General features: G+C 37.2%; 2 protein-coding genes across 4 annotated transcripts; one reads left to right on the forward strand and one right to left on the reverse strand.

Moving 5' to 3' along the window:
- Positions 1 to 9,330: 9,330 nt before the first annotated feature.
- LOC124379492 (serine/threonine-protein kinase/endoribonuclease IRE1-like) lies at positions 9,331 to 10,488 on the forward strand. Its single transcript, XM_046839859.1, has 3 exons — positions 9,331 to 9,820; positions 9,938 to 10,107; positions 10,264 to 10,488. Exons 1-3 carry the CDS (start codon positions 9,331 to 9,333, stop codon positions 10,486 to 10,488), a joined length of 885 nt encoding a protein of 294 aa, XP_046695815.1.
- Positions 10,489 to 11,029: 541 nt separating this feature from the next.
- On the reverse strand, positions 11,030 to 18,409 carry LOC124379247 (NACHT, LRR and PYD domains-containing protein 1b allele 2-like). Of its 3 annotated transcripts, XM_046839484.1 has the most exons (12): positions 17,787 to 17,799; positions 17,281 to 17,314; positions 17,009 to 17,063; positions 16,740 to 16,808; positions 15,828 to 15,913; positions 15,557 to 15,633; positions 15,076 to 15,287; positions 14,407 to 14,639; positions 14,191 to 14,319; positions 13,949 to 14,093; positions 13,471 to 13,506; positions 11,030 to 12,675 (listed from the first exon to the last, which is right to left on the reverse strand). In XM_046839484.1, exons 3-12 carry the CDS (start codon positions 17,037 to 17,039, stop codon positions 12,401 to 12,403), a joined length of 1,293 nt encoding a protein of 430 aa, XP_046695440.1. In that variant the 5' UTR covers positions 17,040 to 17,063; positions 17,281 to 17,314; positions 17,787 to 17,799; the 3' UTR covers positions 11,030 to 12,400. The 3 variants fall into 3 exon arrangements, with proteins under 3 accessions (XP_046695440.1, XP_046695441.1, XP_046695439.1); XM_046839485.1 differs by lacking the exons at positions 17,281 to 17,314; positions 17,787 to 17,799 and adding an exon at positions 18,348 to 18,409; XM_046839483.1 differs by lacking the exon at positions 17,281 to 17,314 and having other exon boundaries at positions 17,787 to 18,310.
- Positions 18,410 to 19,784: the final 1,375 nt, after the last annotated feature.

Here is a 19,784-nt window from a genome sequence, read left to right on the forward strand (position 1 = left end):
AACAGTTGGTGAATGACACATGATGATATTTAAGTTACTTGAAACATCAGAATATCAGAAGGTACATCAGAAGACATACTCCAGCTTTCACACCACCCAGTGAAAAACCAAAATCCATTCAGTCTGTTTTCTGTGCTCAAAATGGATCTTTTAAATAAACACTCATGTACATGATTAAGAGTTGATGTGGTACTTATGAATTAACAGATTGAATTTTAGTCCAATATCAAGTAACCAATAAACAATAAACTCTGTGCTAAACCCAGCTATATCAGCTCCTCCAAACTACCAGCTTTGTCTAAAGTGTTAGAAACTCAAACTCTTGCAGGAGAATGATCTCCTGGACAAACTGCAATCCGGTTTCAGAGCTGGTCATAGTACAGATACCGCTCTGGTGAAAGTTTGAAATGATTTAGTATTAGTATAATATACAGTATAGACAAACAAATGACACAAACAATATGTACATAATAAAGAACTGTTTCACAGAAAGAAAAAAAATGGTCGCCATTCAAAATAAATCCCTTTTCTTTCTGTTTCATGTTTATGATCAGTTTCTATTTTCAATATCCAGCCAGTGACTGGAGCAGCCGTAAGCGTGACATAAACATGACTCACTGCAAATGTGTGTTCAGAAGCATATCATCGGAGGATCTACTTTGGTCAGTTGCACCTGACTTTGAAAAAACACACTGAATTTGATAAGAAGCGGAGTACAGCATTCCAGCCAGTTCGGATCTGTTGACGTAAAGTATAACGTATTTTAAAGAGGAAGTAATACGTAGGGATCCTGACACATGAATCTATGACCATGACAAAGCAAAAGATGTGCTGAACCCTTATCTGTTGAATATATACTGAAAAAGTCTTCTCATATTGAGTTATAGAGTCGTAAATCAGCATCAAAGATATTTACATATCTCAGGTCATGGTGCAATATAGATATAGATTGGACTGTAGTTAATGTCAACAAACTGCTACATTAATTTAGAACTGCTTTTCTCTTTTGATCATCATCACTGAACCCCGCAACATCGTAAATCTGCTATAAATGGACATTCGGTGCAACCCAGATGAGGATGAGGTTCCCTCTTAAGTCTGGTTCCTCTCAAGGTTTCTTCCTTATGCCGTCTCGGGGAGTTTTTCCTTCGCCACAGTCGCCACCGGCTCGCTCATCAGGGACAAACTTACTTATAAAGAACATATTCACTTCTAATCACCACATTATCTGTGTAAAGCTGCTTTGAGACAATGTTCATTGTTAAAAGCGCAATACAAATAAAAATTCATTGAACTGATATTGAAGCAGTGCTGCTTTTAATCCCACCGTGTGTTAAAAAATACACAAAACACTTTTATATTAATATTTCTTTTAATTTACAATTTAGTACTATCAAGCTTAGTGTGCTGAAACAATCCGATTTTAATGGATTCGTATTTTACGTTTATTGTGTCATTTTATAAGATATCGAATTTTTAATAAATCTTCAACGTGATTGTGGCAGTCATTTTCCGATTCGTTTTGTTAATGGTTTAGAGCACCATCTAGCGGCTATTTAAATATTACATCAAACTGCTTTCTCTGGTGTTCACGGGAAACCGGAAGTAATGATTGCGGCACGATGGCTCTTTTTAATTGTCCTGTATCTCTTTAATCTCTGAGCTTGTAACAATATCACTTGTAAGTATTTGCATTAATGTGTGTTGTACCTGCATATAAATGTAAACTGTAACGGTTGAAATTAATTGCTAATGATTTTCATGCTAACGTGTTAGCCACATTCCGCTTAGCGTCATAGCTCTGTATTTACATAAGAATATATATACATATATATATTTCCTCGACATTATTAATATCATGTTTGTTCATTTGTAGTTTCACTTCATACCCAAGACCATTAATCCTGTGGGCAAAGGGAATTTCTATCTTCAGAGTTGTGTGTGGGAAGAGAGTTTATCTGTCTGACAGGATCGTTGCTGAGGACGGTACAGTAAAAACCAAAACATGTCTGCAAGAAAAGTGTACAGCAGCAGTGAGAAGATTCATGTAAGTTGAAAACGGTATTGCGTGTGCGATGGAGTCTCCACCTTCACCGAAAACGAGATCCTCGCCGCCGTGTTGCCGATTGTGCAGCTCCACTACAAGTCCTGCAGCTGCTATGGCCAGAGCAAAAGCTGAAGCAGCTAAGGCACGTTTGACGTTTGCAGACGAGGAGGAAAAAATAAAGGTGGAGAAAACCAAATTGTAGGCAAAACTGGTGTCGGAAAGAGAATCAGCGTCTGCCGTTTCCCAGGCAGAGGCTCTAGAATGCAGCTGTCGACTCCAGCGTCCATACTGAACACGAGCCTCAACTCGAAACAGCTCCTGGAGATGCTTTGCAAAGAACATGTTGAAGAGATGAATCTGCATGCAGCCACAGATTCAGCAGCAAACGCTCCTTTCAGAGAAACCCGTTACGATGCTGAATTCCATCACACGCCATTGAAGAGAGATTCTGCTCAACCATCACAATCTGCACCGGGCAGATGTCATCCTTCTGACGACGTGCCAGACAATAACCAGCGCAGACGGCAGACGTCTTCGACAAGATAAACACCGATTTAATACAGTTCAATGACCAACCAGAAAGTGTCAGAGCCTGGCAACGGTCCTTTCAAAATGCTCTGGTGATGTGTGGTTTGGATTCAACACCCAGTGAAAAGAAGATTATTATTTAATGAGAATGAGTTGGTTCTGAATTTCCTTGAGCTTCTCTGCTGCTCTTGTGCTGTGATGAAAGATACAATAGCACTGCATTTCTGCTGCACGTGAAGAAGATCTGCGAGCGCCTTCATGGAGTCTTTCACCACCAGATTTAGGGTGTGTGCAAAACATGGATAATGTGCCCAACCTGCTTTGCGCACAGCCGCAACAAAGTTTGCAGCATTATCTGTGATTACAGCCTGAACTTTGTCTGTTATGCCCCATTCCTCAGTGACTCTTTTCAATTCTCAACAAATGTTTTCAGCACTGTGTTGTCCTTCAAAACTACAGGTTTCTTGCATTTGCCAGTTCTCGTCAATAATATGGCATGAAACGGTTAAGTAAGCCTCTGTGGCCCTTGATGTCCACATGTCTGTTGTAAGTACAACACTATTTGCAGTATCTATAGCCTTTTTCACACTTGAGTGGCACTCTTTATACAGTGTTGGTATTTTCTACCCCATCATTTGTTTCCTACTTGGAATTCTGTAACGTGGGTCAAGTATTTTCACAAAATTCCTAAAACCCTCATCTTCAACAATGGCGACAAAACAATCCCTTTAGATGTAAACCGCAGTTTTACATCCAACCAAAAGAGGTTCAAGCAGATCAGTATAATGTCAGATGTAATATTCAGTGTAATACAATATAGTGTGACTTAGCAGAGGTGTGCATGGTGCACTAAACCCGGCTTAATCCAGACTCCACATCATCCACTATAAACGGCTGTTTCTTGCTGAGGATTTTGTAAAATTCAGCTCCTCATGGGATAGCTCGCCTAACACAAGTTACAGCAGAAATCAGCCAAAAACACACAGGTCACCTTCCACATCTCGTGCTTTATTCTCCTCGCAACAGCGTTACTTGCTAATCAGAAGAGAACTTAAATTAGCAACAGAAATAATAAAAAAATAATCTCACGAAAAATCCAGCTGCAGACTGTTCCCTAAATACCCCACGACATATTTTACCCGTTACAACCTTCTCGCCTTCTTCATTCAAAAGAGTTACTTTCACTTCAGTGTCATTGTTATATAAGATCACATCAAATGAAGGGTGAAAGTTGGAGTCATAGTTACGATGAAACTTCACAATCTAAAACACCAAGTGATTAAGAGATTATTCCAGACTTCACAGATCAATCATACTTGGCCAAAATGTTCCTGATGAGTTCTTTGTATAAAGGAATACGCGGCACAATACCTCTGGATTGGGTTTGTATTTACGGTCAGTAGATTCACAGGATAATCTGTAGTTTATACCATTTACCATCTCACAATTGGAGACTGTCTCAATGTATGTGTAGCTTTCATGTTCTTTCTGCACCTGGAAAAGGGCAAGAAAAAGCCAAAATCTAAAATTCTGATCTTAAACTGGAAAACAAAACAAATCTTTTATACATGCTGTATTTATATATATTTATAATAAAAGTGATAAAAGTGCACATTACATCTCTAACTGGTATATTTGCTGGTAGCAGGTGGATGTGCAGTTTACTCTTCTGCTCTGTGTGTTTTTTATAGAACAGAAGAACTTGCGCTCGGTTTGAGTTTGTTACAGTCAGAGGCTTCATGATCTCCGTATTATCACAAGTCACATGTGCAACAGTCAGTTTATCCCTGTGTTTACCTGTAACATATAAACCACAGGAAAGTATTAAACAATGAGAGTAAATTACAAATAAAAATATTAAAAATCATGAAGATAAACTCCTCAGTAGAGACACGATATGGACTCCAGTGGACTTCAGTTAAATGTGGTTCTAGCTCATTAAGTACTTCATGATGAGTTCTTTGTATAAAGGAATAAGCGGCACAATACCTCTGGTTTGGGTTTGCAATCAGGGTCAGTAGATTCAAAGGATAATCTGTAGTTTATACCATTTAGCATCTCACAATTGGAGACTGTCTCAATGTATGTGTAGCTTTCATGTTCTTCCTTAAGCTGGAAAACAAAAATCTTTATACATGCTGTATAAATTTATATATATATAATGCCTCTATGTATTGTTTTTTTATGGTTGAGCCCTTGAATATGTTGTTCTCAATGGTCCTTGATGACAGAAAGAGAAAAGATCTGAATTCTTTACACATTCACAGACTTTCCTAACAATATCATCTGTTAGACATATTTCATTTTTCAAAAGTGAATGTAGTTTCCTTTAAGTGTAATCCTGTCCCAACTCGTGTACATTCTGCATCTCTTGAACACTTGTCTGTATTGTTGAAGCTGAAAGCAGGAGCTGCCCCTGCAATTTTAGGTAGAATAAACACACAGTCCTGAAAAAGGATTCCAAACTCTGTGGTAATTCACAGGCTTTATGTGTTGCATCATTTGGGCTCTGGGAAGCGTCTTCACACGCAGTGGTGGAGGAAGACTGAAAAATAGCTTCTCTGTAAATGTCACTTATGCTAGCAATCGAACATGCTCTATGTTTTCTGGACATATGGACCTTTTGATGTTTCAAATAAGCACACATTTGTTATGAAAAATATGTGTTTGTTAAAAATAATGGTTAGTTTAGTAGCCACAGTGACATTTCTGTTATATTTTAGAACACTAATTTTATGCATTATGAAATGCATTACGTTGTATTGCTAGGAGAAAATGCTGTTTTTATGGAGATATACAACAGCAGATTTTGCACTTTGAATACACACAGCTTAATTTACATAATTGTGTGACCTGCAACTCTTATTTTGTGGTAAGTTTGAAAATTGCTCAAAGATTTCATTTTTAAACAGCATTTTTTATGTTTTTTTTTTTAATGCGTATCATTTATGGTTGTATAATAGCAGTTTTTTGGTGCTGAGTTTCTCCAAATTGATTCTGAATAATTCAAAATTTATTTCAAAATGTTTGTGTTCTGTTCTACGTTGTTGATAGTTTTCAGCTGTGAAAGGAACATGTTTAAGAGCTCAACACAACAGCTTTTATGATGCAGAAGCCACTTTAGTTTGTGATTGTGAATATATTATTCAGCTTGTTTTGTTATTTATTTCAGAAATCCTTGTGATATATTCAGTTTGTGCTGCTCTGACTTTAATAAAAGTGTTTAAAAATGATTGTGTTTAAGTCAGTTTTGTGTTTGTAGACCATAACGCATAAAAGGGCATTAATGAGAACATTAAAGAAGGTTCTTTAAAAAAGTAACTAAAAATTTACCAGTAACGCATTACTTTTTGGTGTAAATAATCTACAAAGTAACTGTAACTAGTTACTATTTCTTAATAACTAGCACAACACTGCTTTAAAAGCCATGTAAGTAGAAAATGTCTGCTTACAGTCATCACTAACACACTTTGTGGTTACACATATGAAGTTAAAATAAAGACACTAAAAGTTAAGATTAAAGTCTGTATAATTAATGTGAAGTGAAAAACAGAGTAGAAGCAAGTGAGGGAGAATCACCTTTCTACATCAAAAAGACTTGAGCAGAGCATATGACTTATTTCATTGTTGATTTCCTTCATTCTTTATTATTGCACTGGACCTCATTGGACCACAAACAACTTTATTGTAGCATATTTATATAAATACATTGTGTACATGATTGTCAAATTTTTTTTACACTTCAGGTTTTTCTGCCCTCATGCTGGTCAGTTTAAGTGCAATTTGACCAGCATTGTGTTTGAGATGAAAGATAAAGGTGAGGTCCTGTACAGAACAGTGAACTGGGATGATAAACTCTTCAAGAATTTACCCAAAATGGAGCCTGCAGGACTTTTGTATAATATTGAGTGTCCTGAAGATTCTATCCGTCGTCTGCATCTCCCACACTGTGAGATCGGTAGGTTGATTTTTAACTGTTATTCACAAATTAAGGATCATATATTAAAAATAGAAACAATATAATAAAAGAAAGATGATCATCCACATCAGATTTCAGCACAGACAATCTGCCACTGTTGGGCCCCTGGAACAAGGCCCTTAGCCTTCAATTGCTTAGTTGTATAAATAATATAATTGTAAGTCTCTCTGGATGATGGTGTCTGCCAAATGCCATAAATATAAATGTAATGGTTTGAGGAAGAACCACATTTAACTGGAATCCACTGGAGTCCATATCGTGTCTCTACTGAGGAGTTTATCATGATGATTTTTAATATTTTTATTTGTAATTTACTCTTATTGTTTGTTTAATACTTTCCTGTGGTTTATATGTTACAGGTAAACACAGGGATAAACTGACTGTTGCACATGTGACTGGTGATAATACGGAGATCATGAAGCCTCTGACTGTAACAAACTCAAACCGAGCGCAAGTTCTTCTGTTCTATAAAAAACACACAGAGCAGAAGAGTAAACTGCACATCCACCTGCTACCAGCAAATATACCAGTTAGAGATGTAATGTGCACTTTTATCACTTTTATTATAAATATATATAAATACAGCATGTATAAAGATTTGTTTTAGTTTTCCAGTTTAAGATCAGAATTTTAGATTTTGGCTTTTTCTTGCCCTTTTCCAGGTGCAGAAAGAACATGAAAGCTACACATACATTGAGACAGTCTCCAATTGTGAGATGGTAAATGGTATAAACTACAGATTATCCTGTGAATCTACTGACCGTAAATACAAACCCAATCCAGAGGTATTGTGCCGCGTATTCCTTTATACAAAGAACTCATCAGGAACATTTTGGCCAAGTATGATTGATCTGTGAAGTCTGGAATAATCTCTTAATCACTTGGTGTTTTAGATTGTGAAGTTTCATCGTAACTATGACTCCAACTTTCACCCTTCATTTGATGTGATCTTAAATAACAATGACACTGAAGTGAAAGTAACTCTTTTGAATGAAAAAGGCAAGAAGGTGTGGACATCACCGAACATCTTCCTTCCATGTAAGTCATTTGTTTAGTTTAATTAACAAATTTAACAAACAAACACTTTTAATATGCTCTGTAGAATTGACACTGAAGGTTCATGTATCCTAACAGTGACACACGTCTAACATTTCAAATGTTAGGTGACACATTACACACAGAAACGCCCCCTGCTGGTTTCTTGAAGATTAATAAATGCATTTTGCGCATATTTATGGATTATATATCTAAATATACTTGCATTACCTGACATCAGTATCCGGTCTTGTTCATATGTCTAGTCTTTCAGGCACAGAGGAAGGTAAGGCTGTTATAAGCCACGATTTGCTGTTGTAATAACCTTCACTCTTTTGGGAAGATGTTCCACTAGATTTTGTGTTTCTGGAGATTTGTGTCCATTTGGCCACAAGGGTGTTAGTAAAGTCAGGTACTGATGAAGGTGAGGTGAGGAGACCTGGAGTGCAGTCAAAGTTCACATTCTTATATAGTGTGTATACTGAGGAGTTTATCATATCATTTTTTATATTTTGTTTATCATTATAGTTTGACCAAACAAATCTATAAATATCGATATATTACTCTTTATTTTCATCAAAAAAAATTTTTTTTTTCCAGCTTTACACACTTTCAGCATCTGAACAGTTCGTTTCTCCAAACATTTAGCTGATATTCTTCACTAGTTGCACTTTTTTGTGATGCAGTTCATCCCAGAGCAGTTGAATAGGATTTAGGTGCTGTGACTAGGCAGGTCATTTAATGATAGAAATCACTTCAGACGACTGTTTTCTCTCTAAACAACACTTACAGAACTCGGACGTACGCTTCCGCTCATCGTCTTATTGTACGGTGAAGTCGCTTCCAATGAGCCGCAGTCCAGATGGAATTACATGGTGTTAAAGTATGGAATGGAAGCCACGTTGGTTCAGGATTCTTTTACTTTTACTGATTTTACTGAGTTTGTTGCATAAAAACAAAAGGAATGTGCATGTGTCTCAAAACCCCTGAAAGGTGTTTCCAAACTTTTGACAAGCTCTGTATTTCCCAGTATCATTATACCATTAGTGATTTTCCACTTACAAACCAAAATTCAGCCAAAATGTATTTATGAAATATGATATTAATATTTTAGTATAATCCTGGTTTAATTTTATGTTACATATGTACACTGTAGCGGTTCTTCTCCCAACTTGTAACGTCATTAAAATGTAATAACTTTACCACAGGTGCTGGCTTTAATGATGCCATGAGGGAAGAGCTTATCCACAAGGTTTGCTCCATGATACCTGTGGCTGATTATCTGTTAGAAGGAAAGCATATTAGCAGAGAAGCACATGAAGAAATCACTGCAGCGAGTACCAGGATTAGGAAGATTAGAGAAATCGATCAGTCATTAAACAACAAGCAAAGCAAAGCTGCATCTTGTAGAGCCCTCATGCAACATGAACCACATCTTCTCGAAGAACTGGATGGCCATTTCAGGAGCTCAGGTCTATACAGTGATATGTAGTTTCCTTTCATACACCTAAACATCTGAGGAAACTCGATCCGTTGATACTCACAGTATACCTGATGTTTTATTGTGAAAGAATTGTGAATATTTAACACAAACTGTTTCTGATCAAAATCATGATTTAAAGATGATTTGTTTGATGAAATGTTTAATGAAGTTTTGGTTCAGTGAGACTGTATTCTAGATTTCTTTTATTATTCCTCAGAAAGCACAGGATCATCTAAAGTGTCCAGTAAAACCCGCCAAATGCTTAATGAATGGTGGAAGAAAAACAGCAAGAAATACAGAAGCAAATTCGAGGCCCTCCTTAAAGATCCTGATCTGATGAGCCTAGAAAACGGGATATTTTTCACGTGTGTAGAGAATAAATACGAGATAGGAAGTGGAGCCGACGGAACCCGTGTATATATTGGAATGAGGCATGATGGTATCGAGGTTGCTGTTAAACGCATGATAAAGAATAACTATAAACGAATGAAGGATGAGATGACTGTCCTGCAAGATTCAAAGCTGGAGCACAAGAACATCATTGAATATAAATATTTCACAGAAGACAAGAATTTTGTTTACCTGTGTCTCCAACTCTGTGAGTATAATTTTGAAAAATACAAGAAAACTAAAGAAATGGACCAGGATGCTTTGAAGAAAGTAACAAAGGAAGTGCTTTTCGGATTGAAAGTCCTCCACGATGCTGGTATCATCCACCGAGATATAAAACCCACCAATATTTTAATTGGTATTTATTTCTTTTTTTACCTATTTATTTAGCAAACTTCTCACTAACTGCTCAGCTCATGATCACAGTAAACACAATGTATAATTCCAGAAAAATAATTATGAATCCTTTAAATAGATGTTGATGGAAATGTGAAATTGGCTGACTTTGGTCTAAGTCGCAAAATAAGCCAAGATGCAAGTACAGCGCACACCACAAGAGCTGGGACCCGAGGCTGGGAGGCGACAGAGATCCTGAATGGGAATGTAGATGGACCGTGTGGGTACAAGCTGAGCACTGACATTCAGGTTTGTCTCCTAAATAAAAGTTTCAATCAGTGGAAAGTAAGAAAACAGAAAAAAGTCATTAAAAACGATTCACAGGTTTCATTATTGAACTGCAAAAACCCAACACTGGTTAAACCACCACAAGTACTGAATTCTAAAAGCTGCTTGTGGTTGCAGGTGGCTGGAATGCTGGTGTATTACATCCTCTCTGGTGGTGATCATCCTTTTGGCAAACAGTCTGAAGTAGATATAAATATTCACGATGGAAAATACCACCTAGATGAACAGACTGATGTGGAAGCCAAAGATCTGATTGAGAAAATGCTGGCACCTAAACCAGAAGAGAGGATGTCGGCCAAGGAGGCTTTAGAGCATCCGTATTTCTGGGACGACGAGAGGTAGGATTTCTAAAACAATGTAGGATTCAGTCATCAGCACTTTCATTCCTCTCTTTTTAAAAGGGTAGAATTTGTGTTAAAAATGACCAAACATAAGACTAAAGTCATAAACCAGTTTGCTCCCAATCTACACCTCAGAGTAACACAATTCTAGTTGAAGGTCAGGTGAACAAACAAATGTAAGAAATCAACTAACTGATTTTGTAGAAACACTTGAGAGACTGTAACCCTGCAGTGATATTTTATGTTTGTTTCCATCCAGGAGATACAGTTTTATCAGGAACGTCGGGGAAATTAAAGCAGTGCAGAAATGGAAAAATACATCTCGCAAGCTTCGAGAAGCTCTGAGAAAATATGAAAAGTTTAATGAATGGAAATCTAAGGTTTTTAATTAATTTTTTTATTTTTTTATTAACCCATGGCCAAAAGTTTGTGCACCTTATAAGATAATTAAACATATATTTTACATTTACAGATTGCAGATTTACATGATCGTGAAAAAAACCTCCCAGATGATTTACGTGGTCTGGTGCGTTTCCTCCGGAACAGACTGTGTAATCAGTAAGTCGAACTCCATTCGTTTTCTTTTTTACATATATTTTTTGAACTGCAGCTAATTTACTTTTTTTTCATTCCACAGACAAGAGAAATTCTACAAAAACAACATGTATATAGATTTGTTTCCTGAATTTTTTATCAGCACAAACCAGTTGGCCAAAGAAATGGGTTGGAGGCGGCGTTATCAATGAGGGACATGATTTTTTGTTGTTTAATGTACTAACGAGGAGAGCGGATGAAAGGTGGGAAAACACATGAAACCAACAGATTAAAACCAAACACTTAACAATGCTCAAAGTACCAAAAACCATAACCTGAACGTAAAATAAAGTAAAAATCATAGAGCAACAACAAAACCCATCAGACGACAAAATGAAAGGACAGTGAGTGTACCGTATGCGTTCATGTTCTAATGAGCATGAAACTGGTGCGCAAACAAGCACGAGGCGAACTTCATTGTGGTGCGGTGATGTGTGTGTGTGTGTGTGGGAAACAGTTGTATTGGACGTCTTTGGATAAGGTAGCATTCAATATTTCCTAGGAGACTACTAACTTGGAGACCCAAACCTGTTCCAGCATAAAGTGCACAAAGCTCCATGGATATGCTTCTTAACATGGGTTGGAGTGGAGGATATCCTGCAATAGAGCTCCAACCCTCCTGAAGACCTTTGGGATGAATGTGAAAGCATATTAGCAGAGAAGCACATGAAGAAATCACTGCAGCGAGTACCAGGATTAGGAAGATGAGAGAAATCTATCAGTCATTAAACAACATGCAAAGCAAAGCTGCATCTTGTAGAGCCAAACACTTCTCCAAGCCAAACACCTTCTCGAAGAACTGGATGGGCATTTCAGGCGCTCAGGTCTATACAGTGATATGTAGTTTCCTAAACACCTGAGGAAACTCGATCCGTTGATACTCACAGTATACCTGATGTTTTATTGTGAAAGAATTGTGAATATTTAACACAAACTGTTTCTGATCAAAATCATGATTTAAAGATGATTTGTGAAACATTTCCTAAATCAACAAAAATGGCGTTTTACACACACACAGCCATAAGCTCGCAATATTTCACAAGCCGTATCTTATATTTAATGAATCAGAATATTCAATTTACCGTATAATAAAGACAAAGCAGTTGTCATTGTCAGTGTTACATATTTATATATTTAAATAAAGGAAGACAATGAATAAGTGTTAAAAACATCAACATTTCACACTTTGTGGAACAAAATCTTAAAAACAGGAAACTCCTCAAACCACCAACACAAAATCCAATAATGCGCCAAAGACTAGACAAAGTGTAAAATTCTGTCTAAACCAATGCGGTCTTTATGAAGATGTGCATGGTCCACTAAACCCGGCTTGATCCAGACTCCAGATCAACCACTAAGTGAGGATGTTTCTCTTTGAGGATTTTGTAGAATTCAGCTTTCACAGCTCTTCCTCCTGAGTGGAGCGCATTATAAAGGAGTCTCATTTGCTTATAGGATGATGGTTCTACACGGATGTTATTGTACATCTCATCACTTATCATGTTCCGGCTTTTTAGACCGTCTGCTATCTCCATTACTGAAGAAACTCTCTGAATGAGCTGCTCTCTGTGTTTATCCACAAAACTCTCCACATCTAAAATATAGAAGATACTCAAATCATTACATAAAACATAAACCATTCTATTCATTGTTCACAGCAATGTGACATCAAATGACCTTCCAGACGTGTTCTCATTCTCTACAATTACCACGTCAAACCCTTCATTGAACCCTGTGGCTGTTGTTTTGTCTTCCCATGTTGTTATTTGGGTTTATTTTGCTCAGCTTTCTGTTCACTTTGTTTCTTTGATTGTTTGAATTTTGTACAATTAAAACGTCTGATCTTGGAAACAGAACAAGAAACCCAAATGATGGATGAAGCAGATATATTTTGCAGTCCATGGATCCTTTGTTGTAAGGAACTATAGGTTTTAATAGCAACACAGAAGGGGAGTGGCTTAACACCATGTAGACATTCAGAGAGTTTTTTGTGAAAAGACCAGCCAACCTTAATACAATCATCTCCCACCATTGTAAGATGTTGCTTAGTGAATGTGCCATGCTGAGGACTTCGCTCTGCCTCGTTGTCCTGCTGAGGACGTTTTTCTATCTTCTTGGAATAATAAAATTAGAATAAAGCTGAAGATTCGCATAAAGTGTAGAGTTTTGCTGCTCTCCTTAAACTTTAATCGAACTGTAAGCTTTTTTTTGCACCAGAACTTCGAGCTGCCTAGGTTTTGCTTGAATGTTTGAGTTTTATGTAATAGAATGTATGAATTTGAATAACTCCTGCCTCATTACCTGACAATATGTTCATAGAAATATTTTTATGTTTAAACGGGTTCCCAGTGAAACAAAATAGGTATGTTTTTTTTTCAGACAGCCTTACCTGTTGTGTCTATTCTGGCTGAGGCTCTCTCTGTACCTGATGTGACAAGAGACAAAACAAAATTTGCGAGTCTGTGATTATATCAATAACATACAGCCACAGGAGGTGGTAGCTCAGTGGTTAAGGCATTGGGCTTTCAATCAGAAGATCACAGGTTCAAATCCCACCACCACCAAGTTGCCACTGCTGGGCCCTTAAGCAAAAGCCCTAAAACCCTCCCCTGCTCAGTTGTAAGTCGCTCTGGATAAGGGCGTCTGCCAAATGCGGCAAATGTAAATACAGCTACAGTTCCTGGAAATAGCCCTAATCATGCATTCATCATTCATTAACCAGCAGGGATGCTTTATTCTCTGTAATCACTCCACAACTGGAGTTCCCTTCTGGGGGAATAAACCCTTAGCCCTTAGATTAAGCCCTGCCAATCTACTGATACAAGCTGCTCCTAATGATTTCTACCAACATGTTAACATTTGCTTACTTCTAAGTTTGACTGCACGAGGTTTCCACACCTCCTTTGCCTCTACATCCAAAAGGCTCAATGTCACTTTATTAATCTCAGTATCAAAGAGTATCTCAAATGTAGGATGAAAGTTGGGGCCGTAATCAAGTTCAAACGTCTCTTCCTATAAAAACAGTAGATAGAAAGAACATTCCAGTCAACCATGTGTCTTTGAAAAGTTGTTCAACCTTTTGTATAAAAATATGAGCAATTTACTTCACCTCTGGTTGGCATTCAATGTTATTACAGGAGTCAGGAGTTTTACAGCAAGGTCTGTAGATTTCACCAGGTTTCAGCTGACATTTGGAGGTTGTTGTAATATATGTGTTGCTCTCGTGTCTTTTCTGAACCTTCGAGGGCAAAAAATTGTGCAGTTCCCAACTTTAAAATCAATAGTATAAAAACCAAATTAATCTGAAGACATTGTTGCCGATTACCTCTTCAACTGGGACGTTCTCTGGCATCAGATGGATGTGTAGTTTATTCACCATTTTATCATGGAATAGTAGAACTTGAGCTAAGATGGGATACGTTTTAAATACCAGTGATTTTATGAGACCAAAGAGGGAGAAACTTGGAATGTTTATGATCACATGTGTGTTTGTTACATTCAGTGGCTGAATGATTTCCATGTTACCATCAGTTACGTGTGCCACGGCCAGTTTTTTATCTGTAACATATAAACAATAAACAAAATGATTCATTTACCCATTTTTTTTTATAACGTGTAACCTACACATGGTCCCAGGGAGACTTAGGGCACAAGGCATTGGACACTCTGGAACCTTTAAGCCAGCCACAAAGACTCAAATCAGTGGACACACACATGTACACACACTTATGCACTATAATAATAATACGCTGACAGTCTTGGGACTGGGGGAGGAGCCTGACATGCTCAGTTGAAAGTTTGTTTTGGGATTCTATTTTAAAATTAGATTTTATTAAATGTTTTTTATTTTCTAAAGACGTACCCAAATTTCAAAATAAAATCCTTGCTATTGGTTTCACTTGGTACGAAAATTTGACAAAGACACCATTAAAGGCTCACTATTTAAGTTGGGTACTTTAATGTACACATTTGACTTCAGATTCATTTTACTTACGAGTCTCACAGTGTGGAAGGCTCAGGTGACGGATTGAACCTTCAAGGCAGTCAATATCATACAGAGGTCCTGCTGGATCCATTTGGCTTACTACATCCAACAGATGTTTGTCCCAGGACACTATTCTGTATTTCACTACACTTTTAGCTTCCATCTCAAACACAAGGTTGGTTAACTTGCACTTAAACTGACCAGCATGAGGGCAGAGAAACCTGAAGAACAGAAAAAAACACATCAGAGATCAAACATCTGTATGAATGTTAAATATTGAAATACATTATCATTAGTAAACTACTACTGCAAACACTTATTGGTGGTACACATCCCGCTAATACCTGAGGTAAAAAAATGGGACTTGAACAAAAATACAACTGAATTAATCATTATATTGATAAAAATGTATATACAACACTATATATTGTAGATAAACCACTATCATAATGATCAGCCATAACATTACCTCAGTAAACAGGTATATTACCTGTATTCTTCGCTGTTCTTCTCCTCAGTGCACTTTTTAACTAATTCTGGAGTAAATAATTGAATGTCTGTTGGGTGCTGAACATAAGGACAAATGTAAATAGTCACGTTAGTGTCCATTGATGGTATTAAATGAATCAAATAAAATGATGTCTGTAAAACGTAGTGCCCTTTAATTCATGTTGTGGTCAATAAAATGTTATTTTTGTGTGAAGAACAACAAAAACAAAATGACAAACTTATTATTAAACACTGCCAGATAACCTACTGACATGTTTTTTGGAGGTGAGAGCACTTTTTACTTGGAAGACTTCTATAGGGTCAGTTTTGCACATGCCTCCTCCTTTAAGTGGCAATCCTATATACACATAAAAACAACTTTTAGACAAACTTTTAACACATTACAATGTGTACAATTCTAACTGGGTGTGAAAAATCACGATGCTTTTTCAACATTTTGGTGCTGAGTTAATAAGAGAACATCTCGAAGTGTATGTAAATTTAAAGCGATGTTCACGTCGGAGGAAAAGCAGAGACCACTGATTTTTGAGACCCAACAGTTCTTGTGCTATAGTATCCTTTCAAAACATTATGCCTACTTTGGTCTTTGACTGTTGCAGTTTTTTTGTTGGTACCTTGAACAGTAAAGACTGCAGCAGGTTTTAAGTGTGAATGAAGCAAAATTCATTCAAATTGTTGATTTGTAGGGGTATTACAGGGGGCGAAATTGGCTCATCGTACTGTGGTATAAAAATTGGTGCAACCCAGGGGCAAAAGCAGAATTTTTTGAGGTAGATAAACCAAGAGGATAATCCATTAAATGCGTGTCAAGATGTATTTAGAGTATCTTCTTCTTTGGTTAGTTGCCACTGAGGGATTCAATATAGACTGGTTCAGCTCATATCACAAAGAAAATAGATCAAAACTTCCTGTCTAGCTCTTACTTATGTCATTCCTCAAGAGTCAGTACTCGGATCCCTGCTATTTATTAACTTTAACTTTCCATTAATACACAGATCTACCTCAGCACAACTCCGAAAACACATAAGTCCAAAAAACAAAACCTGGATGAAACCATTTTCATTCACTGTTTTTTTTCTGTTTGCAGTAATTTGTTGTTGGCACCTCAGCAACATCACTTTTAAAGCATCTTCTCCACCCCACTCAACACTTTACTAACTCACCAGGATTGTATGGAATTGTAGTCTGAGTAGGGGCAACAATCCTAGCAGGCCGACGAACAGGAAATGCGTCTGAAAAGTAACACCATAAAGGGGTTTGTCAGGTCAAAGTGTACATCAAAACTTTATTTCACCACAGTCATCAAACACAGCCTTAGAATTACAGCAAGAGGAAATGCATGAAGTCCAAGACTTAATCCAAACTCATACTTGTTATGTAGAATTTATTCATAATTAAATTTTTTTATAAATTACACATGGTCAAAACTCACCAGATTTAGAATTCGAGTCCCTGGAGGACATCTTTACACCACTTCTTTTTCAGATCTGCAATGAAAAACAGAAATGTACTAGTTACAACATTTGATTAGCATGGGTCTTTATATAGGAGCATAATGATCCCAGGAGGAAGGACTCAGCTAATACCATTTTATAATGTTATCAACTATAATGATGAATTCAATTAATTCTTTGACCATTTTGAGGTTCCCAACAATAAACCACTAGATATTAAGATGGCTGGCAGGGAGCTCAATGAACCCACCTTTTCCAAACTCATCTGGAGTTGTGGAAAACATCTTTGGGAAAATGAAATCAGGACCACAAGTTGCATGAACAGTTCTGCATTTAAGCACCTATTACTGCATACCTCGACATTGGAATTGTAATGAGTCACATTCAGACTATCATTTCAGACAATCTGTAACCTTTACAGTTTGCATACAGACTGAACAGATCCACACAGGATGCAGTCAGCACTACAACACACACTGCGCTCAAACACATGGAAAACTAGGACAGGTATGATTAAGTGCTGTTTTCTGCAACTGGGTTCTGGGCTTTCGAATGGACAGACCCCGGATAGTTAGAACTGGAAATTACACATCCAGGTCAATAATCAAACACAGGAATTCCACAGGGCTGTGTGCTGAGCCCAATGCTCTACACACTTTTCACACTCAACTTGTCTACTACCCCAATCCCTCCTTCTCACACACACACACACATACCACAATGCTAATAACTAATACCAACATGGACCCAACCTACCTCTGAATTGACATTGCATATCCATTTTTTTTGTATATAGCTACAGTTGGAATTAATTCATAACATGACTGACCACGTTACGTTCACACAACTACAGTGTACTCTAGTTATATAGCAAATCAGGATAATAAAAAAAAATTACATAAGGGTTGCCAGAGACTGCTAAAAAAACAAAACAACAAATAACCTGGACCGGAGTGTAATGTCATGAATAAGTTGAAACCAGGAAATGTGCTATCATGCCCATCAAATTCCTTTAATGACACCAGGTGAAGCTGAAGACGAAAGAAACCAGACAGAACAAACCAGTTTTATGACGCAAGGAAAAGTTAGAAACGTCAAGTGACAAGCTGACAGGCGCAATGCAGATGACGAGGGTTGGGATAAATAGCCTGAATAAATTTTGACTTTAAAATCGCATTCAAATTAATAGTTTATGTAGAATAGCCATTAAAGTTGCAAAAACATTTGCTAAGGATAATGTAAACGAAAGTCTTTGAATAGAATACAAGCAGAATTTACTGTAAAATGATAAAAAATGATAAGACAAGTCATTCCTACCCGAGTCTCTCGCTGCTGATAAGGAAATGGAAGGTGAGTTTAAGGTATTCAAATTCTTTTCTACTTTCTTTTTTCTTTACAATCAAGTGCAGCGCCATCTACTGTTTGAGTAGTGATAGTTTTATATACAACAAAAAGCCATAATGTTATATATAGGTGACATAAATAAACACTGGACACAAAGGTAAACATTGCTGATCTGGCATATAAGCATTAGAACCGGCCCATGAATCATTGGAAGAAGATGATCTGGTCTGAAAAATCACAATTTCTATTACATTATCTGGAGGACCAGGTGTGTGTGTTGCTGACCTGTTGGAAAAAAGGGGGCATGAGGACCTGGTGGAGGCATTGTGATGCTCTGGGCTATTGGGAAAGCTTGGCTCCTGACTTTCATGTGGATGTTACTTGGACAGGCATTTCTGCAGACCAAGTACACCTCTTCATATCAAAAGTACCTGCTAATTGCAGTGGCCCTTTTCAGCAGGATAATGCTCCCTGAACAGCCACACTTTGTTCAGGAATAGTTTGAGGAACATTACAAAGAGTTCAAGTTGTTTTCTTTCAATGTGTCGAGTGTCTGTGGGTCACTTCAGTATACACAGAACTATTGTGGGGAAAGTTCTAGTGACCCAACACGTTAACTTCCATGCATTGGTATGCCGTTCAATGCATTATGCGGACAAGTCAAGGTTTCTTGAAACTTACCAGCAGGGAAAAGTATGCCCATACCCACCCCTGGTTTTACCTTGTAATCGACTTCATCACTTCATCGACTTCATCACATCATCCATTGTATACATTGTATGCTGTATGTAAGAGGCTGAGAAGGTCTGCTGTATTTATACAGTGCAAGAGCGGCCTCTAGAGGCAAATCACTGTCACTACGTGCTGTTTGTTGGGCATGCTTAATGATGCCAAGAGGACCAACTGATTTCTCTGTTATAATTTGAGTCTTTCTGAACTTAGAACTAGAACTGGACCACGTTATATATTTGAATCGCTTGAGGTTCTTTAACAGGACTAGGAGGTTCCACCATTTCAAATCTTGCAGTTATTTAAAGTGTCTTTAAATTCATTTTAGATGTCTCCACTTTTAATACATTTGGAGTGTTACTTTTTGTTTCAGTTTGAATGCATGTCTTTTATTTTCCTTCATATTTATTAATTTAATCAAAAGGTTAGGATGCACGAACACCCCACAACAGTGTGCTACATACACAATTTAGATATCTTTAGAAGAAAAAAAAACACTGGGCTTTACAATTCATAATCCAGAGTGGATTCTGCTTTAAAAACGTTATAGATGCTGAACTGCCTTGAATTTAAATTTTCTTCATTGAACATTTTATTTCATATATAAATACATGAAATCAGTCCTGGAGCAATACAGAAAAGTTGAAAGATGAGATGCCTACAAATTGAGACAGTGGTTGG

The sequence above is a fragment of the Silurus meridionalis genome, chromosome 25, assembly GCF_014805685.1.
Source record: "Silurus meridionalis isolate SWU-2019-XX chromosome 25, ASM1480568v1, whole genome shotgun sequence".
In the NCBI taxonomy this organism is placed as follows: domain Eukaryota; kingdom Metazoa; phylum Chordata; class Actinopteri; order Siluriformes; family Siluridae; genus Silurus; species Silurus meridionalis.

What these genes read in the sequence shown, in the direction of transcription:
- LOC124379247 (XM_046839485.1), bottom strand. Translation starts at nt 17,039, where the DNA reads ATGTCCTCCAGGGACTCGAATTCTAAATCTG. An exon ending in ACATTGAATGCCAACCAGAG is followed by an intron (nt 14,094 to 14,190) that starts GTGAAGTAAATT and finishes CTGTTTTTATAG; the next exon opens with GAAGAGACGTTTGAACTTGA. An exon ending in AGCCAGAATAGACACAACAG is followed by an intron (nt 12,676 to 13,470) that starts GTAAGGCTGTCT and finishes TCTATATTTTAG; the next exon opens with ATGTGGAGAGTTTTGTGGAT.
- LOC124379492 (XM_046839859.1), top strand. Translation starts at nt 9,331, where the DNA reads ATGCTTAATGAATGGTGGAAGAAAAACAGCAAGAAATACAGAAGCAAA. An exon ending in ACCCACCAATATTTTAATTG is followed by an intron (nt 9,821 to 9,937) that starts GTATTTATTTCT and finishes TCCTTTAAATAG; the next exon opens with ATGTTGATGGAAATGTGAAA. An exon ending in AGCTGAGCACTGACATTCAG is followed by an intron (nt 10,108 to 10,263) that starts GTTTGTCTCCTA and finishes TTGTGGTTGCAG; the next exon opens with GTGGCTGGAATGCTGGTGTA.